Source organism: Vulpes vulpes, chromosome 7 (genome assembly GCF_048418805.1).
Source record: "Vulpes vulpes isolate BD-2025 chromosome 7, VulVul3, whole genome shotgun sequence".
Classification (NCBI taxonomy): Eukaryota; Metazoa; Chordata; class Mammalia; order Carnivora; family Canidae; genus Vulpes; species Vulpes vulpes.
In genome coordinates this window covers 31,814,261-31,841,664 of record NC_132786.1, presented here as the reverse complement: position 1 = coordinate 31,841,664, position 27,404 = coordinate 31,814,261, and the positions used below count along the sequence as shown (strand labels likewise).

General features: G+C 47.2%; 2 protein-coding genes across 3 annotated transcripts; both read right to left on the bottom strand.

Annotated features, from left to right (window-relative positions):
* Positions 1-914: 914 nt before the first annotated feature.
* Positions 915-5,813, bottom strand: GOT1L1 (glutamic-oxaloacetic transaminase 1 like 1). Its single transcript, XM_025993594.2, has 9 exons — positions 5,699-5,813; positions 4,813-4,994; positions 4,154-4,265; positions 3,800-3,909; positions 3,492-3,584; positions 3,249-3,399; positions 1,996-2,161; positions 1,352-1,494; positions 915-1,112 (listed from the first exon to the last, which is right to left on the bottom strand). The coding sequence occupies exons 1-9, from the start codon at positions 5,811-5,813 to the stop codon at positions 964-966; spliced, it is 1,221 nt and encodes a 406-aa protein (XP_025849379.1). The 3' UTR covers positions 915-963.
* Positions 5,814-15,499: 9,686 nt separating this feature from the next.
* On the bottom strand, positions 15,500-23,899 carry ADRB3 (adrenoceptor beta 3). Of its 2 annotated transcripts, none has more exons than XM_072763526.1 (2): positions 22,518-23,899; positions 15,500-15,585 (listed from the first exon to the last, which is right to left on the bottom strand). In XM_072763526.1, exons 1-2 carry the CDS (start codon positions 23,711-23,713, stop codon positions 15,552-15,554), a joined length of 1,230 nt encoding a protein of 409 aa, XP_072619627.1. In that variant the 5' UTR covers positions 23,714-23,899; the 3' UTR covers positions 15,500-15,551. The 2 variants fall into 2 exon arrangements, with proteins under 2 accessions (XP_072619627.1, XP_025849381.2); XM_025993596.2 differs by lacking the exon at positions 15,500-15,585 and adding an exon at positions 21,102-21,805.
* Positions 23,900-27,404: the final 3,505 nt, after the last annotated feature.

Sequence of the window (27,404 nt, the reverse complement as noted above, 5' to 3'; positions counted from 1 at the left end):
CCTGCATGGAGCCTGCTTCTCCCTCTGCCTGTGTCTCTGCCTCTCTCTCTCTCTCTCTCTATCATGAATAAATAAATAAAAATCTTTAAAAATTATATTTTATGATTATGCCAGTGACCATTGCTCTGGTTGCTCTCTGCCTGGCATATCCTTCTAGCTCCCTTCTACCTAGTATCACTACTCCTAGAAATCCATCAATTTCCAAACCAATTTGTAGTTCTTTGTGAGATCTTCCCCAACAGTTCTGGGCCACATTAAGGTTTTTCTTCTCTAAACTCTTGACATATTTGCTGTCCATATAATCTATGTGACTTTTTATTACATTCAACCATGAAATGTTACTTAACATTTCAACAGTCAACAGGACTAAGGCTCGTCTCCCAACTAGACTATAAGCTTCTGGAGAAAAAGGACTGGATCATACCTAATTTTTTTGCCTTCCCTTTGATGCCCAGATGCTATGATCTGAATGTTAGTGCCCCTTCAAAATTCATAAGTTGACACCTAATCTCCAATGAGATGGTTTGGATGTAGTTAGGTCATAGAGGCAGAGCCCTGAGGAATGGGATTAGTGCCTTTATAAAGGAAGCTCTAGGGAGAGCTTTTCCACCATGTGATGTTACAGCTAGAAGATGCTGTTTATGAACCAGGAAGTGGACCTTCACCAGACACTGAATTTGTTGGTATTTTGGGAGAACAGCCTAAACAAACTAAGGCATCAGATCAGGGCCTTAATATAGTAGGTGTTCGATAAATATGAGATGGTCATTGAAGATAGACATTCCCTGCTTCTCTGGGCCTTTTTAACCTCTCTTTGCTGAGTCCAGACCAATGCTTCATCAATAGGTGGAAAGAGAGAGCACTTTACAGAGAAATAAATTGTAGCAATGAATATCAGTACAGAATTTTTGCAAAGACCAAAGCTTTTTATTCAAACTAGGAGTCATTGATTTTCTGAAGACATTACTCTGAGCCCTCGGGGGAGAGGACAGCCTCGTTGATGCTCTGAGTGATATAATCTATGTTCCAGGCATTGATACAGGTGAAGTTGATCCGACCGTTCTTAGGGATGTAGATATGCTTTTTCTTGACCAGGTATTCCACCTTTTGGGCTGGTGATAATCACAGGGTCTGAGATACTAACTCCCCTCTAGTCAGGGTGTATTACAGGGGATAGGAAGTGTCAGTATTTCTGGGGATCCAGAAGGGTCTTTAATACAGCTCTACTTCTCTCAGGAAAGAATCAAACTCTGAGGCAATGCTGGGGACTGGTCACCTGGTCAGTGAAGTTTAATACTCAAATACAATTCCATGGTCAGAAAGGGGAAGCTATGTCCTCCTAGACACTTACAGTTGAGCCCAAGATAGCTCTGGGGCCCGTTCTGGTCTGTGATGTGATCCCAAGAGCCAGGGGTTCCCAGGAGCCGGAGCTTCTCCTTCACCTTTTCCTTGATCAGCATGATGTTCTCTACAAGCTCTTTCAGACTCTGCTTCCTGCCAAAGGGAAGAGAGCAAGAAATTAAAGTAAGAGTTTTCCCCTGCTCTCAACCTCCTCATTTCCATTCCACTCTTCTTGCCTTCAGAAGCCCCAACCACAGTGCCTGAGGGCACGCTAGTGGAGCCCAGGGCCCGGGGTTGGTTGGTTACAAATGGGAGGAGAGTTTCAGCTCATATTAATTTAAGCAAGCCAAGTAGGCTTGTAGGCAGATTTTGCAGAATAGCAAGTCCTTGATGCTGCCTAACCTCCTGCAATCTGAAAGGGTTCAAATAATTCATTGGACTATGTCCCAAAGAATGTCCTATCACCGACTCCCCCAAAATAAAGCAATCTTTGACATAGCCCCTGCTAATGGTATACAATGAGTCCTCAGCAAATGTTGATGAATGAATGGAGTCAAAGAGGCAACTGGGTCGGGAGAATTCTGTGAACCAGCAAGTCTATACGTAGGTCTAGAGACTCTGCCATCCCTTCCTGCCCCCACCCTTTGCCCTTACCATTCTCCCTGAAGAGCAGGGTTACAGAGGATGGAGGTGATAATGCGAGCACCTCTAGTAGGAGGGTTTAGCCACAGGGCCTGGGTGAGATTCATCAGCTGGGAGAGGACGCATAGCAGGAGCTGGTTGTTGAGTGCCACCACGACCAGGACCCCCACTCCTTCATCTGCAGCATTGGGACAGACAGCCCTTAAGTCTCCTCTATGACCAGGGCTTTCCCTTATGACTCTACCTTCAACCTGCAGAAGAGAGGGTTGGGCTATCTGGCCCTCCTCCCGGCACAGCCAAACAGATATCCAGACCCCAGGAAGTTGTCAGAGGCTCTTCTTCCAGAAAAGATAGCTATAAGTAAGAGTCTCAAAGATCACTAAGCCCTCCCTCTCATCTTATAGCTGAGGAAACAGAGGCCCAAAGGGGAAATGATTTAACTGGAGTCAGTCTTGGGGCACCTGGGTGGCTCAGTCAGTTAAGCACTCAACTCTTACTTTTGGCTCAAGTCATGATCTCAGGGTCATGAAATCAAGCTCCTTGAGTTTCACTCCCCCTCTCCCTCTGCCTTTCCTCCGTCTCTCCCTCTATAAAAATTAAATAAATTTTTAAAAAATAACTGGAGTCAGGGACACCTGGGTGGCTCAGCGGTTGAGCATCTGCCTTCAGCTCAGGCGTGATCCTGGAGTTCCAGGTTCAAGTTCCACATCAGGCTCCCTGTGAGGAGCCTGCTTCTCCCTCTGCCTGTGTCTCTGCCTCTCTCTGTGTCTCTCATAAATAAATAAATCAAATCTTTAAAAAAAAAATAACTGGAGTCAGTTTTATTTTATTTTATTTAATAACTGGAGTCAGTTTTATTTTATTTTTTTAAAGATTTTATTTATTTATTCATGAGAGACACACACACAGAGAGAGAGAGAGGCAGAGACCCAGGCAGAGGGAAAAGCAGGCTTCACGGAGCCTGATGTGGGACTCTATCCCAGGTCTCCAGGATCACGCCCTGGGCCCAGGGCAGGTGCTAAACCGCTGAGCCACCCAGGGATCCCTGGAGTCAGTTTTAGTAGCTAGTTTTAGGAGCTGAGCTGAGACCGTATCACAGAACCTGACTTGTAGCTCAGTGCTCTTCCCTTCTGCCTCCATGGGTGCTCTCTCTGGAGGCCTTGGCTCTCTCCTGAGGGCGGGAGATGTCAAACACATCATTTGTGCCTTGGCTATGGCACCACTTCAGCACTAGGACTTCCCTTCCCCTCCTGCCCATAGCGTACCATAGATGCCAAAAATCTTGGACAGAGACTGGCTGCAGAAGAACTCAAAGTCCTGAGACACAAAGTATTGTAAGAATCCAGTATCTTCCTCCAAGTTCCCGGTGGACAAACCTTGATAAGGAATGTCAAAAAATGGGAATATCTGTTTGCTCTGTAGAGAAAGAAAAATGGAAAAAGAATGAGGTCAGTGGAGGAGATGGTAGATGGAGAGAGGGAGGAAAGTCGGCCAGATGTTGGGCTCACCTTCATGCTGGCTATCAACCTTGCCCACTGACTCTGTGTCAACTTGCAGTCACCAATGTTCCCAATCACAAAGATACAGCCATGCGGGGCCTGCTGCAGGTAGACACTGTCTCATCAGGCACTTCCCCTACCAGGTGGGAGTGGCACTAGGACACATGGAGAAGTGATCCTCCATGTTGGTTCCTACTAAAGGGCCAGGCAAATCCAAGCCTAGGAAAGGCCTTCCATGACAACAAGGGAGGAGGGGATGAAAGGAAAATAAAATCGTAATCAGGTCTGGGGGGAAGGTTCTGAGCAGGGCCCCCTACCTCCGCCACATCGAGAAGCACACTGGGGTCCATGCACAGCTGCTTGGAATCCCACAAGGAGTATTCACAAACTGTAAAGCCCATGTCCTGGAAGACGAGTCCATGTGATTCTGTAGGAACACAGCCCCCCTTCAGCTGGTACAGAGGAAATGGAGGCAGACATGTAAGAGAATGGGTCTGAGGGTCACTGGCTGAAGGTGAGGCAATAACAGGAAAGGGATGAGCATGCTTGGCTTGTCCACCATCTTGCTCATGACATAGAGTGAGAAAGGCAACGTGAAGATTGTGAATGGGGTGGAAATCAGGAACAGGAGAGAGGGGTCTTCTGTCACCCTCATTTTGCAGAATACTCACCTTTTTTAGAAGAAATGATGTAAACTATTCGAGAATCTTTACGCCAGATTTTGAGGAACTGGGCCCCAAGTTGGAAGGCACCATTGTCACCAACAGTGTGCACGCCCCCTACCTGCCAGCAGAAAATAAGCAGACATAATTCTTTAAGAGTAATCATAGGGATCCCTGGGTGGCTCAGTGGCTTAACGTCTGCCTTCCGCCCAAGGCAGTTTAGCCCCGCCTGCAGCCCAGTGGGTGATGCTGGAGACCCTGGATGAGTCCCACGTTGGGCTTTCTGCATGGAGCCTGCTTCTCCCTCTGCCTGTGTCTCTGCCTCTCTCTCTTTCTCTGTGTCTCTATGAATAAATAAAATCTTTAAAAAAATAATAAAAATAAAAATAAAAAAAGAGTAATAATGATGTTAGTACTGCCTCAGATTCAGATTATTCCTTTCTTGAAAGAGCTTCCAGACTGTTCCTTTCTTGAAAGAGCTTGTACATCCACAGTGTAGGCTGGTGCAGAGAACAGGGGCTCCAAGTTCTGATCCTGGCTTTGCCCTCCACTAAGTCTCTGGACTCTGAATCTCAGGGGTCTCCTCTGTCAATGCCAAGGAGAGCTCCAGGGCCCCAGAGCTCCACTTCCTGTGTCTGGGTGAATAAGCAAAGGGCCCTTCACCTCACCCTGTTCTCCACAATGACTTGGTTGTACTTTCCAAAGAGGAGTTTCAAGGAGGCCTCCGTGAATGATTTCATGCCCATCATTGGCATATACTCGTAGTTCAGAGACGGGTCCTGCGATATCTGAAGCCGGATCTTGGGCACCACAGAAGAAACCCAGGGTTGGCCTTCACTGGTCATGCAGACTGTGAGGGAAACCATAAAGGGAGCTCTGGATGCCCGGCCTCAGGGCCTCCAAGTCAGGGCTCTGTAGACAGCCCACAAACAATGCATTGGTCCTGGCTTTCTTGGGGCTTTGAAAAGTTGCCTAGGAAAAGACCTCTTCCTTTTTTTTCACTTCCCCTTTATAAAAACAATGTACTATTAGTGAATATGTATAATTTTTGTCTTTTTAAAGATAGTTGAAGCCTAGGCCATTTTTTTAAACTTATGCCGCTTTAAAGGGCAAACATGACATACCACATGGGAGTTATAGACACACGAGGATAAGCAAAGGCAACCCTGACTTTCACATTGGGGAAGGTTGGCTGTATTTCAGAAGAGTCATTTGGGGGAACCACCCTTAGTTCAGAGGAGGGGAGAAGGAAGAGCCTGAAGAAGTGTAGTGCCCATGTGGGCTCCCAAGCATCAAGCTGAAGAGAAGAAGCCATAGCACACACCAAATCCCTGGAAGATCCCAGTGAAGGAGAAAAGGCACAGAATGACCTGGTAATCTTTTGCACTTTTCCCCACTGGGCAATTCTGTTAACAAGAACAGAGTTCTCTGCTTGCAGAAGTGTGGGCTATATCTCCCAAGTCCTCTTTGGCAGTGCAATACTGTCCTCTGTCCTCTGGGGGTGATCATGATATGAGTACTAAGTCTTACACACCAAAACCACAAGGTATCTACCTCTATAGGCCAAGAAAATCTTGTTAGGACAATCGTCTTGCTTGTAGGTCTTTAACAAGCTGCCTTCTAGCTTCTGGGCCAAGGGCACATCCAAGAACACAGAAAGGGTGGGCATCACTGAGATAAAAGTACAGCCAAGACTAGGCTGTTCCCTGCTCCTGCCCCAAAGCCTTCTTCTAAGCCTGGCCCAGCCAGGCTTGTCTCTTCCCAGAACCCCGGCAGATCCAATGCAGAGGCTCTGGACAACTGGTTACCAGAGCAACAGAACCCTACAAGTCCCAGTCTCCTTGGTGGCAATCCCCCAAGGCTATCTAGGTATGGGAATATTCTGTGGCAGTTGAGGAGGATTCCCTGAACAAGTGGGCAGAGATGGTGAGGGGAGGGACAGAGGACCTGGAATTCCCAGGCACCTTCTTTCTCTGGCTCCCAGTTGCCCAGTTCAAAGTAACAAGGCAGCCCCTTAGAAGACAGGGCAAGGCAGGCAGCCCATGGGCCACCAGAGGGCTTCTCTTGCAGAAGTGAAAACCTCAGACCTAGCAATAATGCAAGTAGAAGGATATATTTAAAAAGCTCCTACTTTCATTTTGCTAAGGGCCCAGATTTTAAAAGTAATAGAAGGAAAACACTGTTTTCTTCCATAGTTATTTTTTAAAGATTTTATTTATTCATGAGAGACCCAAAGAGAGAGGCAGAGACACACAGGCAGAGGGAGAGGCAGGCTCCATGCAGGGAGTCCAAAGTGGAACTTAATCCCGTAACTCCAGGGTCACGCCCTGGGCCAAAGGGAGGCGCTCAACCACTGAGTCATCCAGGCATCCCTTCCACAGTTATTTTATTTATTTTATTTTTTTTATTTATTCATGAGAAACAGAGAGAGAGAGAAAGAGAGAGAGAGAGAGAGAGAGAGAGGCAGAGACACAGGCAGAGGGAGAAGCAGGCTCCGTGCAGGGAGCCTGACATGGGACTCGATCCCAGGTCTCCAGGATCACACCCTGGGCCGAAGGCGGCACTAAACCACTGAGCCACGGGGGCTGCCCCCATAGTTATTTTAAATAAAGAATCCTATGTTTAGAAACAGTGTAATCTTCAATTCAGGAAGCCAATCCTATTTTCTCTCAGTTCTAGAGTCAAGACTTCACATTGGTTAACTGTGTCAGTGGTGGCCGAGCAGCAAGTGTAGATGGCAGAAATCAAGGGTAGACAGAGAAAGCCTCTGTAAGATCAGTCTTGCATTTTGCTTTCTTCTTTTATTTTTTAAAAATAACTTTGTAAGTGATTATTGTGGACACTGCTGGTGTCTCCCGCAGATACCCTTTATAGCCCTACTGGTAGATAAGGCTTCTCTTCCAGATCCACCTTCTCTGGAAAATAGTTGTTGGCTAACAGGGGGTCAGCTCATCTGGAAACCACCTGGCAGTTTATACCCCCACCAACTGGGGAGCGGGGACAGCCAATGACTATCTCAGCCAGGCCAAGCCTCTTGTCTTGGGATGTCTCTTGGCTTGATTTGCACTTCATGGCCCACCTCTAAGTCAAGTGAAGGCTAGACTTAACCTAGGACCACATCCTTGTGAGACCTCCTGTCCCCCTCATGATTCCGCTTCCTTATAGCTTCCTCCTACAGTGTACTCCCTCTGCAGATCATGACCTCCAAATTCTTTCCTCAGGCTGTGTTTTGGGAACCTGCTTTGCAACAAATGATTATGAAAATCACCCCTATTATTGTAGAAAACCTTAAAACCTCAAAAACCTCAAAACCTCATCGGTAATGAAAAACACTGATTTGCTACAAACAATCTACAACCACAGTTAACATTTTGGTGTACCCTCTTCCCAGTTTCTCTTTTATGATGTTTATATTTTAAGATAATTATTATCAAATTTTACATGTAATTGTCATCACACATTTCTCACTTCACATTTCAGTTGTGAGAATTTCAACATGTGCACCATCAGCACTGTTTCTGTTGCAAGTAATAAAAAACCCAACCCAAACTAGCTTAAGCAAGAGAGATCATTTATTTTCTCTATAACTGGGCAGGCCAAGGCACATCTGACTTCAATCACAGTTCAGTCCAGAGTGTCAAAGTGTCACCAAGGCTCCAGCTTAATTCCCTGTGATTTCCATGGTTCTGCTCTTCTGGACGCTTCAGCTTTGTTCTTCAGCTGACTCTGGGCACAGAGGAGCAAGAGTGAATGTAGCCAGTGTAAAATGATATGCATTTGAAAGAAATTTATATCACAGCTCTATTTGCAAATAAATGAAATGCCAAAAAAATAAAACATAAAAAAATAAATGAAATGACAACTACCAAATGGATACTTAAATTAATAATGGGACATCCATATAATAGAATTCCCTGCGGCTGTTAAAGGTAGCCCTCTGTGTACAGATGTGGAAAAATCTCTGAGATACCCCCCCTTAGGTAAAAACAAGGGAGGTACAGAATAGAGAGCAAAGTGCAGGAACATTTGGGAAGGTGTGGGAGGTGGAAGATAAAAGACACATTTGCGTGTGCATATGCATGGAAAAGCTCTGGAAGGATACACCAGTAGCAGGTAACTGTGAATGCCTCTGGAAAGTAGAACTGAGTGGCTGATGGACAAGGACAGGGAAGAAGGCTGACTTGCTTTTCACTGTACACCATTTTGTACTTGGGAAATGCTGAACCAAATGCATAGATTTCCCATTCAAAAACTGTTTATGTTTTTAAAAATGGCTGCAGCCTTTCCAGGCATTACACCTTTACTAACCAGAGGAAGGGAGAGCATCTCTTCTCTTAGGTCCCTGGAAGAATGAGGACGTTTCCTTCCCAGAAGCTCCCAGGCCCATTTTTCCTTTCTCCTGGCTGCAGTGAGTCACTGGTCCATCTCTGATCTTATCATGGTCAAGGATGGGATACTCTAGTGAGTTTAAATAAATCACCTAGAGCTGACAGTGGGGTGGATCTCTCCCAGACCACACAACTAAGAAGGACAGAAGGTTTACCTAAAAGAGATCTCAAGTGTTCTTAAAAATGGGAGAGGGGAGAAGGGATGCTAGGAAGGTGGTGAGCAAGTGTTCACTGCATTATTCATTCCAAAGTCTTTATGTTTGTGCTTCCAAATCCATTAAACATCCAGGGTCCTCATTGCTGTTTCAGCAGCAATAGGATGCAGGGAAGTTGTTTTTTTTTTGTTTTGTTTTGTTTTAAGATTTTATTTCATTATTTGAGTGAGAGAGAGAGAAAGCAAGAGCGAGGTAAGGGGCAGAGGAAGAAGCAGACCTCCCCGGCCCCCACCCCCCGCCCCAGCTGAGCAGGGAGCCTGATGCAGGGGCTATCCCATGACTGGGATTATGACCTGAGACAAAGGCAGATGCTTAATCGACTGAGCCACCCAGGTGCCCCAGGGAAGTTTTTCTTTGGACTACCCCAGACCATGTAGTGTGACAGGAGGTGGGAAGTCATCACAGAGGAGTTAACTGGCTTATGCCAGAGACTCTGCCTGGGAGCTGATTAGCCCATAACTGGGAATGGAGTGTACATGGCCCCAAGTTCCCCTCTCTCAGTAGCCCAGGTACAAACATGGTTAAAATAACTAGAATAACCTGCCTTTTCCTACACAGTATGGATCACTAGCTGGTCATAGTCTTTCTCAGTTGTTCCTGACCATTCTTAGGGTGTTCTTGTGTGACGGGGGTGGGGTGGGGAATACCTTCACATTCATGCAGTCCTAACCCGCCTCAACCACATCTGTCTCTTAAGACATCACTTGGATTCAGCATTTCCCCACTGCCACAGATATTGGTGGTCACTCTGACAACTACACAACATCAGTGTGGATGCTGAGGATCCGTTCTCTAAAGCCTCCAAAGCAATAAACTCTCACTTACCAGAGCAGTCAGTATATGTCTGTAACCCTCAGAGCCTCCTGAAAATAGTTCCTTCAGCCCTCATCTACCTCCTCTCTTGGCCACAACATTCAGACATAAGACTTCCCCCCCCCTGTCAAGTAGAGACTCACAGTAGAATGGACAGAGGAGGGTCTTGGGTGCTATGCAGATCTGGCCTTCCATCTCAGCTTTTCCCCTTAGTACCCACATACCTTTAGGTAAGTGGTTTAAAATCTCTCTTCCCCAGTGTACACATTTTTTTTAAAGATTTATTTATTTAGAGTGCATGAGCAGCAGGGGGAAGGAGAGGAAGAGAGAGTCTCAGGCAGACTCTGTACTGAGCACAGAGCCCACCAAGGGGCTCCATCTCATGACCCTGAGACCACAACCTGAGCCAAAACCAAGAGTCTGCTGCTTAACTGACTGCACTACCCAGGTGCCCCAATGCATTTTAAAATGGGGATAACAAATATTATAGAATTGTGTGAGGTTTATTGTGGAAATGAGGACATCCCTCAGGCTACCAAGAGACAGAAAATACAAAATGAAGTTTCAAGGAGGAGTTGACTCTAGAGTTTATAACATGGAGTACTTGGGAGGTTCAAACTGATATTTGAACAGACTAGGTTTTTAAAGGTTTTTCTTTTCCCCCAGAAAATTGAAAGCCCCCCATCTTCAAAGTCTAGTAACCATGCTCACAGAAGCTGTCTACTAAAGTAGAATAGTCCTCACAGGGCAATCTTCCCATAGCTCCCCTCAGGCTCAATCAAGGAACACAAAGGGTAAAGAAAAATCCTAAAGGGGGGAGAGAAGGGCGCCCTTATTAGCTGATCCAAAGAGCTAATTCTATTGCTAGGAACACGAGTCAAAAAAGTGGTTGCACCTTATGTCCCTATCCACATAAATGAGGTATGTGTGCTGAACCAGTGATCACTGTGTGCTGCTACCCTTCCCCACTAATCTAGATGTGCTTTATAGCCATTTCTCTCCCAGCATCGAACACTGGATGTATTGGGGAATAGTTAAATTCAGTTTTAGTCCATAAGCTGCAGTATAATGGGTAGTTTCTTTCAGATGAAGATGCACCTCACCCAGAGCTCCTAACTCTGAGCTGGATGTTGGTTGTAAGTTTGGGTTGTTCCCTTTGGGGAGGAGAGAGTGAGTTTTTACTTGCACATGAAAACATTGTATTATGTTAGTTTTGACCATCCTTAAAATTACATGTTTGGAGAAAAAAAAAATATGAGCTGATGAGCTTCCAAAAGTGGAAGTTGGTGATTTTTCACTAAGTCTACCTGGAAACCCTTTCCCTAGTCTTTCTGGTAGCAGCCCTCACCCCATTCCCCAGCTTTGGTCTGTGATTCCCCAGTGCCAGCGCTTGCTGGGAGAAGACGCATGTGGTTCAAGCCTGGGCTCTTGGAGTCTTGTTGGAGCTGGTGGAGAAGAGCCTTTCATTACTCTCTAATCATAGAGCATAATGAAACGATCCAAAAGCTCTTAGAAGTTACTGGCCCTGCCATGTAGGAAATCCCGCCAAATGACACCAACAGCATGGGATGAGAAATTGGGAAAAACACATTTGTTAGTTGGCTCAAGTCTCTGATTCCTGTCAGTATCCCTTTAGATTCTTGGTTGCAAGCAACAGAAAGGAACTCTAGCTGATTTATGATTAAAAAGGATTTATTGAAAAGATCTATGGTAGTTCACATACTGGATAGGGATGCTGGAGATTTGGAGCAGGAAGCATGGCCACCATCAGACCACAAAAGGAAACAGATGGGAATCCTACTGCTGAACATCAGATGATGTAGTGACTGGCCCCAACCTCACAGTCCTCTGCTTTCTATATCTCACTCTGAAGTCCTTTGAGTATTAAAGGGCACCACTTCACTTCTGACTCTAATATCTTGGGCAAGTTTCTCCTCTTTTGGTCAACTTTAACCTGAAATCTAATAAGAATTCTGGGAAACAGGATGCCCAGATTAACTAAGATGACAATGAGATCATCAACCCACCACATCTCTGATCCCCTTCAGAACAGTAGCTATGGAAAGAATGTTTTATACTTTCTGTCTCCATTTCTTCATCTTCCAATTTCTGTTGAGCCACCCCCCCGCCCCCCCGCATCACTTCACCACCAAAGCTCCTCTTATCAAGGTCACAAATGGCTGCGTTATCAAATCCAATGGTGTGTTCTCAGTCCTCTTCTTATTTGGTGTGTCAGCAGTGTATGACACAACTGGCCACTTCCTTCTTAAAATACTTCCTTCCCACGGCATCCCTTCCCTACTTACTGTTGCTTCTTCTTTCACCCTACTGCTGCTGCTTCTCAGTTGGCTTTGCGGGTTCCTTCTATTTCTGACCTCTAAATGTTATAATACTCCAGGGCTTGGTACTCAGAATTCTTTTCTTTTTTCATGCCTGGAGTTGTTTTATTTTTTCCCAGCTTTATTGAGATCCAACTGACATATAATAAACACCGTGTATGTTTAAGGTGTACAGTGTGTTGATTTGATACACTCTGAATTTTTCTCTCCTCTGTCTATGGGCACCATGCAGGTGAGCTTATCCACCTCCATGAGCTTAAATATCCATCTGTCAAATTTATATATCCAGTTCCAACTTTTCTCCTAACTTACAGATTTGGAAATCCAAATGCCTATCCATATTCCAACAAATAATTAATAATTTTTCAAATTTATTGTGTTTATGAAACTAACTCATAGTTTTATATCCCACCTCCCTTGTCCCCTTCTTTCCCATTTTGGTAAATGGCAAGTCCATTCAACCAGGCGGTCAAGCCAAAAATCCTGGTCTCATCCTTAACTTCTTTTTTTCTTTTACACCCTACATTCTAGTCCTTGGAAAACTGTATCAGTTTTATCTCGTAATGTATGTAGACTCTGTTCTCTCTGTTACTGCTGAGATGGATGACGACAGTGTACAATCTGTGTTTAAATGGATGACAGAGGGTATCTGTCAGAGGTATCTTTGTATCTGTGTGAAGATACAAAGACAAGAAGAAATGAGTTCTTTAGTAATGTTAGTATGGTTGGAATAATAGCGTATGGGGGAGGAGAGTGATGGGAAGTCAGGTAAGGAAGGTAGGCGCTGTCCATTTAATGTCACACCTCTGTATTGAGGGGTCTGAATCTTACCACAAAATGCTTTAGAAAGCCATTGAATGGTTTTAAGAAAGGGAATGACATTGTCAGATTTATATTTTAGAAGAATCTCTCTGGGGGCTTGTGGAGGATGAGTTGGAGGGTAGCCAGAACTCAGCAGGCCAAGTGGAGACTATTTTAGTTAATTTGGTTAAGAAGTGATGAGGGCCTGAGCTATGGCAGTGGCTAATGGGTAAACTTGCCAGTTGTCCTCCCTAAAAATACCAGGCACCAGACCAAGCATTGAGGGAGGTATTGGCAAGCAGGGATAGTCCTGAAAAATATCTGCTTAACTTAAACAATATCTTAAGTGTCAATAATAATTTGCATTTATTTTTGTACAATTTTTCTATCTCCTGTTTTTCAAAGAATTTTTCATTACATCAACTTGCAAGAGATGTTAAAGGACAACAAAGGCAAAGTTTAAATATTTTTTCATTTTATGAGGTCAGAAGTCTAATGCCAGACCACCCAAGTCAATACCAGCTATCCACCAACCCTACCAAGGGGATGACATAAGAGCAGGCTAGGGATAAGAACTAGTTTGTTCTTAGGACTAGTCCTTCCCAGGGTACCTGGCTGGCTCAGTCAGTTAAGCCTGCGAATCTTGATTTCAGCTCAGGTCATGATTTCAGGGTCCTGGGATGGAACACCGCATCATATCCATCTGTTCATTCATCCAGCTCCATGCTCAGTGGGGATTCTGCTTGAGATTCTCTCTCCTTCTCCCTCTGCTCCTCCCCCGCTGGAGTGTGTGGCGCGCGCACACACACACACACACACACACACACTTTCTCTCTCTCTCTCTCTCTCTTTTTCAAATAAATCTTAAAAAAAAAAAAAAAAACCTAGTTCTTTCCTGAAAATTAGAGGAATCCATCACTCAGCTAGACTCTGGATCTTGAGGTTGTTGGAACAGTAAAGTTCACCATCAGCTCCATATGTTTCTCCTTCCCCAAAAATGGTAGGAATTTCTCCATTGGAAAAGCAGCTGCCTACGCTTCCCTTAGTTCCCCAGTCTCCCTCCCTGTGGTTCTGGCACAATGTTCCAACATCAATTAAGTTCAGACTTGGGCCCAGGGGGAGGCCTGGGAGGAAGGGCTCACTCACATGACCCAGCAACTGGAGAGAAACTAGAGACACTGCCGGTGGTGTTGAGCTGATGTAAAGCTCTCCTGTTCCCACTTCTCTCTTCCCTGGGAAGAAGTGACCCATCCCTACCCCCTTCTGGGAATACCAACAGCGGAAGCAACAATATTTCAACTTGGTTCTTGCTAAAGAGATTTTGGGAACTATGTTTGCTGTGTCTTTGTGTGATGAAGGGTGGCTCCTCACTAGCAACTCAGAAGTAAATTGCTTTTGAACTTTTAGCTCCTAATTTTCTTTAAAAGATGTGTATAGGCCAAGAAATCATAGAATGACTGGCCCTAAGGCCACTGTGAAGGACAAAGACTGAAAGACCCAGTTCCTCAGACACCCAAGCATGAGTCTCCAATAGTTCTCTGGAAGAATAGTAACCCATGGCAGGTCATGAGATCTTCCTGAGCTTGTGGTCCATTGTATTTTGGGTTTTGATGAGAAATCTTTACAAACACCACCAGAGAGAGGCACCTGGCTGGCTCTGTCAGTGGAGTGTGCAACTCCTGATCCGGGGTCATGAGATCCAGCACCACGTTAGGTGTAGAGATTGCTTAAGCAAAAAACTTAAAAACAACAACAACAACAACAACAACAACAACAACAACAACAACAAAACACTACCAGAGAAGGACTGTTAGAAAAGAAGCCTTGGGCAGAATTGTGCAGTGAATCTGCATTTGTTTTCTATTTTTATATAACAAATTACTACAAATTTAACAGCTTAGAATAACACACATTTATTACCTCATAGTTTCCATGTCTCAAGAGTCTTCTGCTTAGGGTCCCACCAGGGTACAGTGAAGATGTCAGCCGGGGCTGCAGTCTCATCTGAGGCTGAGTGTCTTCTTCCAACTCATGTGGCTGTTGGCAGGATCCACTTCTTTGCAGTTGTGGAACTCATGGTGGTTAGCTTCTTCAAGATCAGCAACGGTATCTTTCTGACTTCTTCTATCTCTGACTTATGACCTTCTTTTAAAGGGCTAGCCTAATTAGGTCAGGCCCACCCAGGATAATCTGCCTTTTTATTAACTTAAGTCAATTGATTAGACCTTAAACCTTGAAGTCCTTTCATCTCTGCCATATAATATAACATAATCACAGGAGTGATATTCCATCACTTTGTCATATTGTATTTCTTAGAAGCAAATTACTGGTCCCACCCATATTCAAGGGGAGGGAATTATATAAGGACATGAGTCCTTGGGTATTCTCAGAATCCTGCCTTACCGCAGAGTCTAAGTGCTTCTGGAGCAAACAGCTCTTTCCTGAGGGGTGACTGAAGTGGATTATAATCTTCAGAAACAGAACTCCCAGTTAAAGGATTTACAAGTGTCTCTAATGGTAGTTCCCAAATATATGTCAACCTGCAATCTCAGAATGTGACCTTATTTGGATTTTTTATTTTATTATTTTTTTTTCTTATTTGGATTTTTAAAAAGATTTTATTTATTTATTCATGAGAAACATAGAGAGAGAGAGGCAGAGACATAGGCAGAGAGAGAAGCAGACTCCATGCAGGGAGCCTGATGTGGGACTCGATCCTAGGACTCCAGGACCATGCCCTGGGCCGAAGGCAGGTGCTTAACCACTAAGCAACCCAGGCATCCCCTTATTTGGATTAAGGGTCTTTGCAAATATAATTAAGTTAAGGATCTTGAGATGAGATTATCCTGGATTAGGATAGGCTCCAAATCCAATGACATGTGTCCCTAAAAGGACAGAAAAGAGACACACATGTGTGTCAGAGGTAGAGATTGGAATATTGTATGTCTACAAGCCAAGGAATGCTAAAAATTTCAGAACCACCAGAAGCTAGGAAAGAGGAATGGGATTCCTCCTCAAAGCCTCCAGAAGGTGCCAGTCCTCTTGACACCTTGCTTTCAGACTTCTGGCCTCCAGAATCATGAGAGAATAAATTTCTGTTGTCCTAAGCCACCAAGGTCATAGCAACTTGTTGCAGCAGTCTTGGAAAACTAATACACTCATTGATCATTGTCCCCATGGGAATCAATGTCAAAGAGACAGACATGGTGGTCTCAGGTGCCACATGAACTCCAACTCTATAGAGATGCCAATCCCCAGAGATCAGGGGTACCCTATGAGGTACCAAAGCAAGACAGATTTGTAACCCAATGTATATTCATCACAGAATGTCAGCAGTTGCACATTCATTTATACCCTCTTTTATTATCCCTTCACTGATGAATTTGTTTGATGTGGTTGTGATTTTTAAAAAAAAGTCCAAAATAATTCTGACTTAAACAAGATAGGAGTTTATTTTTCTTTCATTTAAGTGTCTTAATTAAACATAAGCAGTCCATGGTGGACAAGGTGACTCCACACTGTTGAATACCCAGGTTCCTCCTATCTGGTTTTTCTGTCACCTATAAAACATGGCTGCCATCTCATGACCTAAGGTGGCTGCTTCAGTTCCTATCATCACATCTGCCTTCCAACCAGTGGGAAGGGAAGAAGTGAATGTGGAGGATATGCCCTTTCCCTTTAATGGCAGACCTGGAAGCCGTACACCTCAGTCAGCTAGAACTTAGGCACATAGTCACACCTAGCTGCCAGAAGGCTGCAATATGTCTTTAGCAAGGCCTTGTGCCCAGCTAAAACTTAGGCGTTCTATCACTAAAGGAAGAAGGGAAGAATGGACAACTGAGAGCTGTCCACAAGAGACAACAAACACAAGGTCTGACTTACTTAGTGGCTTCTCAAATCTGGGGCCCAGGCAGAAGGGAAGAAAGGTCCAGAAATGGAAATCCACAAATAGATAGCACCCCTACCACCCTTCTCATTACAAGATGACATGGAACCTTGAAAAGGAATAAGATGAACACAGAAATGCTAGGAATATAGTATTCCTCCTTTTCCATCATATCTTCTGTTGTAGGTTGAACCATGTCTTCTTTAAAGATGCATTGAAGTCCTAACCCCTAGAACCTGTGAATGTGACCTTATTTGGAAATAGGGTCTTTGCAGATGTAATCAAGTTAAAATGAGCTCATACTGAATTAAGTTAGGCTCTACTCCAATGACTGGTGTCCTTATAAGAAGAGAGAAAACTGTGGACACAGACACAAAGGGGAAGAATGCCATGTGAAGACAGAGGCAGAAGTTGTAATGACACAGCTCCAAGCCAAGCAATGCCAAGGATCACCAGCAACTGTGAGAAGCTACAAGATGCAACCAAGGATCCCTTCAGAGAGGGCATTGTCCTGCCAAAACCTTGTTATTTTACTTCTAGCCTCTAGAACTATGAGAAAAGTAATTTGTTATGCCAGTTCTAGCAAACTAATAGACCATCTTCTTTTCTGGTTCTTTAGGGCCCCATTCTAATGAACCTATACTATAATGTACCATAAAGTCCAAATAGCCAGAAGTGCCCTCTGTCCTAAACTTCTATCCAAACTTGGCTCATTACACATGCTGCATGGGAAAAGGAAGAGTGAGTCAAACCAGGACCAAAATGTCAGGCACAGGCCAGACCAGAGTTTGAATGTGAAAAAAAGCCAGAAGGGGAGGTGTTTTGTGACATGGATATGAAACCAGAGGTACCAGTCTGAGGCAGGGATGAACCTGCAGAAAAAAGACCAGGAAGGACATGCCCATCCTGGCCAAAGACAAGTACAAGGTCTAGGCTGTCTGTGGAAGCAGGACTATCCAGAGATCAAAATCAGGAGGCCTGAGACTAGTCTTTGCTCCCTACTTCAATTAACACTGGAGGAGCCCTATCATTTTCCAAACTGTTTTTGGAGAGACACAGAGAGAGGTGCAGAGACATAGGCAGAGGGAGAAGCAGGCTCCCTGGGGAAAGCCCAGTGCGGGACTAGATCCCAGGGCCCCAGGATGACACCCTGAGCTGAAGGCAGATTCTCAACCACTGGGCCACCCATTTGTTCTTCAAAACTAGACTGCATGAGCTGGGTAGAACAATAATAGAATCTCCATTTTATTCGCAGGCAAACAAAATGTCAGAGATGCCAAGTAACCTGCTCAGTGTCACATAACTGATTATCAGTGAGTGTGGAAGGGGAATAAAATGAAATTTTTAGTCTAGTAGATTGGGTTATAAGCTATTTGATTTCTATGAGGCTCTACTATTTGTTATCACTTCAATATAATATTGTAGATCCACCTCTGACAGTACTGGTATATTGACTGGTGCTCAATTCATGGCCATTTCCTTCTTTCTCCCTTTCTTATTTTTCCAGGTTCAAATTTGGCACTCTTTACACTACCAGTGTTGCCTGTCTCTGACTAAAGTAATATTGGCTACTCACAGTTCTCCTCTCTAGAAGTCCGTTTCTTCATCCACGTTATCAAAGAGTTGAACTAAATCATTTCTATGCCCTCTTCCAGCTCTGATACTTCCTGGCCTTAGGAAAACTGCATTCCTGCTCCCTGGCTAGTCAACAGATGGACACTTCCAAGCCCATGCCTGTTGTACCTCCCAACACCATCAGGGGGCGCCCAGCACCGTTTATGCTTGAGGTGGGGCAAAGACTGCAGTTGCGAAGCTCTCTGCCTTGGACTCCACGGAGCTTTAGGTACCCTCAAACCCCTTCTAAAGGCAAGAGAGGGGAGAAAGTCAACCTTTGTCCCTTTACTTTATAGATGAGGACACTGAGGAAAGCGTTCTGATTTTCCTTAATGTCATAATAGCTAAGAAAATTAGATGGCCTTCTGGAGTTTCTGCTAATTTAACTGTTGCGTATTATGCTTCAAATAATTGGCCTATGGTGAGCTACCTCCAGGGCTTCTTGCATGGGGTTGGCTGGGGCGGGGGGGGGGGGTGTTGGGCATCAGCTGTACTCCCCACTGCAGTTCTCACTTCTCCTCTGGAGAGACAGGCAAACACAGACATAGATCTGCAGCCAGGAAGCCATAGAGGGAGCCCAGATGATTGGCTTTCAGGATCAAAACATAAAGGAACACTATTCCCATGGCCTTCACCAGTGCCCCCAGAATTAAAGGGAGAAGCTGCACCAACCATGGTCCTCCAGAAGAATCTTACCATGGGGAGAGTCCTAGGAAAGCCTGTTTTCAACCTCCTCCTTACCCTAATTCTGCTTGTCCCTTAGTGGTTCCACCTGATGCAGAAGGTAAGTCACCTCTGGAAAACTCAGTCACTCTTCATCCCCTCTCTGCTGAGCTCACCCCCTTCGCCCTGTCATTTCTGCCTATGCCCAGCTCCTGCTAACAGATTCTGGCAAGGCCAGGGTTCACAGGTGTTTTTGTTCTCACTGGTCTGTAAGTCTTCACCTCTCTAGGTTCAGAAGATGGGTGTTTGTCTTCCACAGTTCAAGTGCTTAGGCCCTGTGCTAGCAAACGCAGCGTTCTCAGCATCCAAGATGTAAATCTCCTTCAGCCTGACACCTAGCCACAAGTTGCTGGAGGGATGACCAGAATGGCTGACTCTCCATCTGTCAAATGCACTGGTAACAATTTGCAGATGGAGTCCACAGCCCAGTGCAAACCTAAACACTCTAAAGGAGCCTGACAGCTGGCACATGGGTGTGTGTCAAGCAAGATTCACGCAGTATGAGCTCTTGGATAACATTCAAGGACATTTCTACAAACCAGAGCCCCACTCCACTCCCCTCCAGCAAAATCATCCTTCTTCCCTGCCTAGGACTGACTGGACAACTTTCCTCAGCGATGTTGGAAAAATATCCAGAGATGGCGAGAGGAGGCCCTCTTACTTATTTCCAGGCCAAAGCAAGACTTCCTTCTCCACTAAGCATTCAAAAGTTGAGTCCTTGATAAGAAACCTCCCATACCTCAGACCCAAGAGATCTCACACTGCTCTGGACTGAAAAAGAGAAGGTCATCTTTGGTATGCAAACATCCTAAGAAATGAAACCTAGGATCCTGGAGAAAAGGGAGCAGCAGAGGCCAGGTCCAATTCACAGGGTCCGGCCATATGTGGAAATCCACTGAGTTTACCCTCAGGGTAGATCGAAGTTTTATAACTCTGGAGCTCCTGAATCTAGCAAGTTTATTGTACCCTGCTGTCACAGAGCACATTAAACATTTGATGATTTAGTAGCCATCCTGTAAATCAGCCTGGATGATGGTCTCTGCTTATGGTTTTTAAATAATAACTCACAAAATGATTCAGTGACTTCCATAGAAATTTTCTTTCCAAAGGAAATGGCCTGATAAGGTCCTTAAGAATTGGAATAAGGGGGGGATCCCTGGGTGGCTCAGTGGTTTAGTGCCTGCCTTCCACCCAGGGCATGATCCTGGAGTCCCAGGATCGAGTCCCAGGATCAAATCCCACATCAGGCTCCCTGCATGGAGCTTGCTTCTCCCTCTGCCTGTGTCTCTGCCTCTCTCGCGCGCTCATGAATAAATAAATAAAATTCTAAAAAAGAATTGGAATAAGGGGGAAAAATTATCAACTAACTAAACTTGTGATTCCAGGTTTTTTTTTCCCAGTTTTATTTCAAAAGAATAACATTGATTTCTGCAGCCCAGGAAAGGGAGAGGTTGTGGAAAGGATGGGAAGCATCAGAATTTATTTATTTATTTATTTATTTATTTAATAATTTTTTTAAAGATTTTATTTATTTATTCATAGCGACAGAGAGAGGGAGGGAGGGAGAGAGAGAGAGAGGCAGAGACACAGGCAGAGGGAGAAGCAGGCATCATACAATCATACAGAGAGCCTGAAGTGGGACTCCATCCAGGGTCTCCAGGATCATGCCCTGGGCTGCAGGTGGCGCTAAACCGCTGCGCCACGGGGGCTGCCCCAGAATATATTTATAACCAGACATTTGCCCAACACTAACGATGATCTGTGCCTCCAGACACACACGCGCACACACACACACACACACACACACACATACGTAAATACTAGACAAAACTGGTTCCTGATGGCAACTGGGAGTTGACACACACTCCATATGCCTCGATCCTGAGCATAGCAAACTGTGTCCTCCTATGAGCACTGCACTCAAATCCTTTGGGCAGCATGGCTTTGCTACCCACTTGCAACTGGATTCCGTGAATTTTGGAAAGATGGAGATGCAGGAGTGGCAACGACTTAAGCTCCCTCCCCTTCATCCAGACAGACTTTTCATCTTTTGTTTCATAATGAGTAGGAAGAAAGGGGCAAGGATTAATCTTAATTTATTGCATCTTTCAAAAGCCAGCTCTAAGAAGGGAGTAAGTGGATCATAGGGGAAAGAAATGGAGAAAAGCAGGCAGTAGATGAACTGCATTCACTAATATTTATTAATTTGATGCTAAAAGGAAAAGAAGGAATCCACTCTAATGGAATTCACCCTCCACCCTCCTCAAACCCTAAAGAAGTCCTCCTGACACTGCTGTGAGGTAGATCAGAGCTGTCCTGTATCCAAAGGGGGGAAGGCTGGTGCTTAGGAATCTGTAGTGATGGAGTCAGGGACAGAACCCCAAACCCGGACCTTTTATAGCTTTCTGCTCCCAGCCTTGGCCACCGAGCCTGAAGGACACTCAGTGGTCCATCAGGTCCACAGGCAGCAGAAGGAATGGAAGGAGGAGAGACCTCTTTGCCCTAAGCACGCAGCACAGAAGTGAGCAAGGCGACAGGTGGGCCACCAAAGCTAATGGGGACTCCGAGGGCAGCTGAGAGCAGGCTGCTGGATACTTCAGCTGCTGAGGTAGTGGTAAAATTCAGGGGTGGGGGTTTAGAAAACTCTTCTCAGGAAGAGAGAGACAAGAGGATGGTGAAAACTCACTTGGTAAGGGTTGCCCCTCCCAACCTCCGCCTCCCCACCCCAAGGCCAAGTCATCAGTTTCTGGAGGTCAGAGATTTCCAGCTGGGAAGTTCCACAGGGCCCATTCTAAACAGAGGCCAGGAGAGGCTTTCCGAAAGTTCTGGATTGACAGAGTTGTTTCTTGTCGTTCAGGACCTAAGAGATTCCCCAGGAAGCCCTGAAAAATGGAGATAACATATCTTGGGGTGAGGGGCACAGGGTGGAGACAGGGCCAGTAGAGGGAAGGAGCAAAGGTCAGGGACGCTGGGAAGCACTTGTCCGCAATCTCAATCTCGCAAAAGCATCCGGGCTCCACCCAGCCACAAAATACCCACCCCCCAACTGCAACCGGGCCTGCTCCTACCCAGGAGAAGAATTGACACTCACAGTCCTCACCCCCTCCCCAACTCCCGTTTATCCTTCAGACCTCGAGTGGATTCTCACTATCACTCCGTAGCTATCAAACCTTTCAAAGAAACCAGAGCTCAGGCCTGGAGTCTGAGAAGGCCTCCAGTCTTCCCTGCAAGTCAAAGCCAGCCCAAGGGGTGGCAAGAGATCTGGGAGGCCAAAGAACTCAGCTAGAAAATGCGGAGCTGACCGAGCCGCTCAGGATACAGCCGCATTCCCCGGACCGCACTAGGTCCTGGGGTGAACAACAATCTGCTGCCCTCTTTGCTTCCTTCCGTCCTGGGGCAGGTGCTCGGCCGCGGGAGACGGAAGGGTCCTGGCTCCCATTTTGGTTCCCTACTCCAGGTCCCCCCTTCTTTCGCCGCAGAGACGTCTCCCACCCCACCTTATCCTACCGAATCCCAAACTCCCAGAAATGGCCCAAAGAGACGCCGAATGCCTTCTGGTCCTGAACCGCCGGCCTCCTCGCCTCGGTTACCTACCCGTCGAGCGGTGGGCCCTGGCTGGACTCCGCGGGGCTGGCCAGGGCCGCAGGGGCGGCCGAGGGGTCGCCAGGCGGGGAGGCGGCGGCGCGGTGCTCCTCCCGCCGGCAGCGGCACAGCAGGCGGCGGAAAGCGCTGCGAAAGTCGGGGCTGCGGCAGTAGATGAGCGGGTTGAAGGCAGAGTTGGCGTAGCCCAGCCAGTTAAGGGCCAGGAGGGCCGGGCTGGGAACCAGAGAGGGCCCCCCGAGAGCGCGCATCACGTTGGCCACGAAGAAGGGCAGCCAGCAGAGGGTGAAGGTACCCACGATGAGGCCCAGGGTGCGCAGGGCCCGGTGCTCCCGCAGAGGCAGGAGGCGCGCGGGCCGCAGGCCGGCCGAGGGCACCGCGGCGGGCGAAGCGCGCGGCCGGGCCGGGCCGGGGGACCGCGAGCGAGACGCGGCCGGCGGGGGCTCCGCGGGCGGGAAGCGGCCCAGCTCCCGGCGCAGCAGGCGCAGTTGGCGCGTCGCCACGAGGAAAACGCGCGCGTAGACGAAGAGCATCACCAGAAGCGGAAGGTAGAAGGAGACGGAGGAGGAGAGCAGCGCGTAGGGGATGTTGGAGGCGAAGGCGCAGCAGTGCGGGTTGGAGTGGCAGCGCTGCGCCTCGGCGTCCGCTCCCACGCGCCACCACTTGCTCATGATGGGCGCAAACGACACCGCGGCGGACACGACCCACACCAGGGCCGCTGCCGCCCGCGCGCGCCGTTTGGTGACCAGGGCGCCGTAGCGCAGCGGGCTGGTCACGGCCAGGTAGCGGTCCACCGCCAGGGCGCACAGGGTTTCGATGCTCGCTGTCACACACAGCACGTCCACCGAGGTCCACAGCTCGCAACCGGTGGCGCCCAGAGGCCAGTGGCCCGTCAGCGCCAAGGTGGCCCCCGGCGGCACCACCAGGAGCCCCACCACCAGGTCCGCGGCGGCCAGCGAAGTCACGAACACGTTGGTCATGGTCTGCAGCCTTGGCGTCCGAGCGATGGCCACGATGACCAGCAGGTTGCCTCCCACGGTGGCCAGCACCTCCAGCGCCAACAGCGCCCCCGCCAAGGCCACCGCCCATGGCGCCCCTGGCAGCCCACTCGTGTCGGCGGTGTCGGGCGTCGGGGTGGGGGCGGCCGGCCACGAGGCCACAGAGCCGTTCCCGTGAGGCCACGGAGCCATCCCCGCGGCGCGAGTGGGGCGGGAGGGAAGGGAGAAGGGGGCTCCCTTCTGGACGGGTCCCTTCCCCCAGCTCAGGGAAGGGGACAGCGGGGCGTGGGAGCGCTTTCCCCGGCCTGAGCCATCTTCCTAGGAGACCCGGCCTGAGCGCTCAGCCTGCCCCCTCCCACCCGCGTGGTGCCCCCGCTGCGGGGGGGGGGGGTGCAGGGGCGGAGGGGTGGAGGCCCTTAAAGGGGCAGCGGCCAATAGCCTCACCGAGCGGGGCGTCAGGAAGGGAGTCCGAGGGAAGGGGGGAAGAGAGATGGACGCCTGCGTCTTCCTTTAACCATATCTGGAGTAGCGACGCCCGGACTCCTCGGCCGCGCTGCGCCCACTCCTGCCGGAGCCACCGCGCTCGCGCCGCGCCGCGCTCGGTCCGCGGGGTTCCTGGAACTCCGCACCGACGTCCCGGGAAGGCCCAGCCCAACGCTAGCAGAAGGGCGGTCTTCACCCCGCACACCCACCGCCGCTTTGCCCTGTTACCAGGAAAAGGTGACCCTCCCAGGGCAAAGCACATCTTCCGCAGTAGCACCTCATGTACTTGAGTGTCCTTCTCTAAAATATTCTAAGTAGGGGCGCCTGGGTGACTCCCTCGGTTAAGCATCTGCCTTGGCCTGGGGTCCTGGTCCCTGGGTCCTGGGATGGAGCATCACCTGCAGCCCCAAGCTCCTCACTCCCTGCTCTGTGGAGAGTCTGGTTCTCCCTCTGCCCCTTCCTCCGTGCTCATGCTCGCTCTCTTGCGCGCTCTCTCTCTCCCCCGCCCCGTTCGAAATAAAATAAAATAAAATCTTTAAAAAGAAAATAAAATATTGTAAGTAAAAGAGGGCAGCCAGTGTCTTCTCTCTTCTCCCAAGCCCTCATTCCGATGGGATTTGTGCCCTCTTCCTTCTTCTGTTTCACTGTACCCTCCCTGTTCCTCAGGTTCTCTGTTGTCTTTTTGTTGTTCTTGTTCTTTTCAGTCACTGGAGAAATTCCATGTTTTCCAGGAGTCTTTAGCATTGCCTGCTCATTTAAATTTTGATCTGGCTCCTTGTAGACTGAGATGCTCAGGGTTTCAATGTCTCCATCTTCCCCACTGCTCATTGACCCCTTCACACACCTTTCCACCTAGAAAATGTCTAGATAGGTCCTTTCTTTTAAAATTCTCTAAAATTTTGGGCACCTGGGTGGCTCAGTGGGTTGAGTGTCTGCGCTTGGCTCAGGTCATGATCCTGGAGTCCTGGGATTTAGTCCCGCATCAGGCTCCCCCCTCAGGGAGGCGGGAGAGACACACAAAGAGAGTGTCTCCCCCCTCAGGGAGCCTGCTTCTCCCCCTGCCTAGGTCTCTGCCTCTCTTTGTGTGTCTCTCATGAATAAATAAATAAAATATTTTTAAAAATATAAATAAAAAATAAAATTCTCGACAATTTCACATTTTAAAATTCTTTGAGGACATGTTGAAACTGAATAAATGGGTTTGAGGTTGAGGCTTGAGGCCTAGCCACCATCACCCCCCAGCCCTCCACAAATCTCCATCACTGCCCTTCCAATGGTAAGATGTTCACTCTACTTTCTTAAAGATTTTATTCATAAACTTTTAAAAGTCAGAAGACATGCAGCTGAGGAAGTCACACAAAGTCACACTCGCATCGTCTATTGTGTGAAAGGATAGGCCTGCTATTTTAAGGCCTCTTTAAGTTTCTCCTGCAGCTCCCCATCAGAGGCTCCCTCACCTGACAAGCCTAAAGCTCCTTCTCTCCCTCAGACTTCAGGCTGATTCTGCCAGCCACGCTCTCGCAATCTCTAAGCCAGTTCCTGTCAAGCAAGGTGTGGAGAGGTGAGGCTGGAAAAGAAGCCTCTGGGTTCAAGTTGAGAGCAGGAAGACATAATACCTATATTAAGTCCTATCAGCACCTGATCCTGGAGCTGTCTTCCTTCCTCCCCTATAACAATGGGACAAAAGGGATAAAGTAATCATGGAAATTGCCTCCAGGGCCATACCCTCACATGTCTCTTTTGAACAGCTCGGTATTTCAAAAGAACCCTGTATAGTCACTGGTCTAAGCAATCCCTCTGGGAGGCTGACCCAGGGGTTGGGAGTTAGAAAGATGGGAGGGGACGTGAGGACCTAAAATTATCCCTGAGGAGAAAGAACCAGTTTTGTCTCCCAGGGTCCTAGCAGCTCACTCACAAGCAGGATTTGTCAGTGGCCCCCAAACCAGTGCCTTCCATACCCATGCAGTACCCCAAGCACAGGGATGCCCAATGGGTGGAGGTGGAGAGCCTTGCCTCGGCACCCCCTACCCCCAGTCCTGCCCGAGTGGAGCAGGCCACACTTGGCTTTGAGTCTTGGCTGCAACCTCTTGCCGGTCATCAGGGCAATCACTCTCAAGTTGGGTTTGGCAACACCCTAGAGTGTTGCCAGTTATCTCAAAGGAGCGTCATAAGATTCTTAAAGAGTAATCTCTAAAACAAATACGTGTCATTTAGCAATTTTTTTTCCAGGACATCAGAGTTGGGGGGCCAGGGTAAGATAAGTGGGCAAGGAAGTCAAGCAACTTCAAAGGCTGTCATGCTTTAGGGGGTGACCTCATTATTCCAGTAAAGTGTATACAAATGTTTACATTTTCAAAAAAGACAAGATTCCCAAGCCACATGAGTGTGCTGAAGTATAGGGACTGATTAGGCCAATAACCAAAGGAGAGCATGAGCAGAGGAATCCCAGGCCCCTGTTAGTGAAAGCTTTTATGAGCAAGCAGAGCAATAGCTGGAGCTGGAACACTTGGCATGCTTCCCTCTGAATGCCCAGTCCTGCTCCCATTCCTAGTCCAGCCTCCTCCTGCCCAAGAGGCTGGCAGGGAGAAAGGCTCCCTCTTTTGCCACTTTGTTCTCTTTCTTGTGCTTGTGTGTTTTTTCACTTACTCTTTTGAATGGGTGATGCATTCACATCATTCAATCATCAAAACATTCAAAATACATGTATTAGAAAGTTCCCTTCATCCAGATTTTCAACTTCTTTAGGAGTAACCACCGCTAGTCTCTTGTTTATCCTTCCAGCAATATGTTATATGCAAACAAGTCAATATGAATACATGTGCTTTTGTCCTCTCCTTTCTACACAGATGATCATAAAATACAACCACTGTTCTGCACCTTGCTTATTTTTGCTTCACAATATTTATCTGTAATCCTTCCATACTAATACACAATAGCATCCCATTTTTAATACTCCATTGTATGGCTATACCATAATCTATGGAATCAATTGGCTGCTAGTGGACATCTAATTTACTTCTAATCTTTACTAGTGTTGCAGTGAATAACTTGAAACACGTCATTTCACGTGTGTATAAGTATATTTGTAGAATACATTCCTAAAGATAGAACTGCTGTAGCATGAGGCATATATATTTGCAATTTAAAATTTATTGCCAAATTACTCTCCCCAGGCAATGTACCCATGTATACTCTTGCCATCATTTTTGATGATCAGATGGAGGTTGGAGGCAAGTGACCTGCTCTGGAAAGCTGTCCTAATCCCCCCCCCCCCCGGGGGAATTAGTGCTGCCTGGCCTATAAAGGTCATCCAACTCTGGGCAGAAGCATACATTGCCCAGAGAGAGCTTTACCCTGGTCCTAGGTGCCCAGATGACCTCTCTTCTGTGCCCTTGGAAGC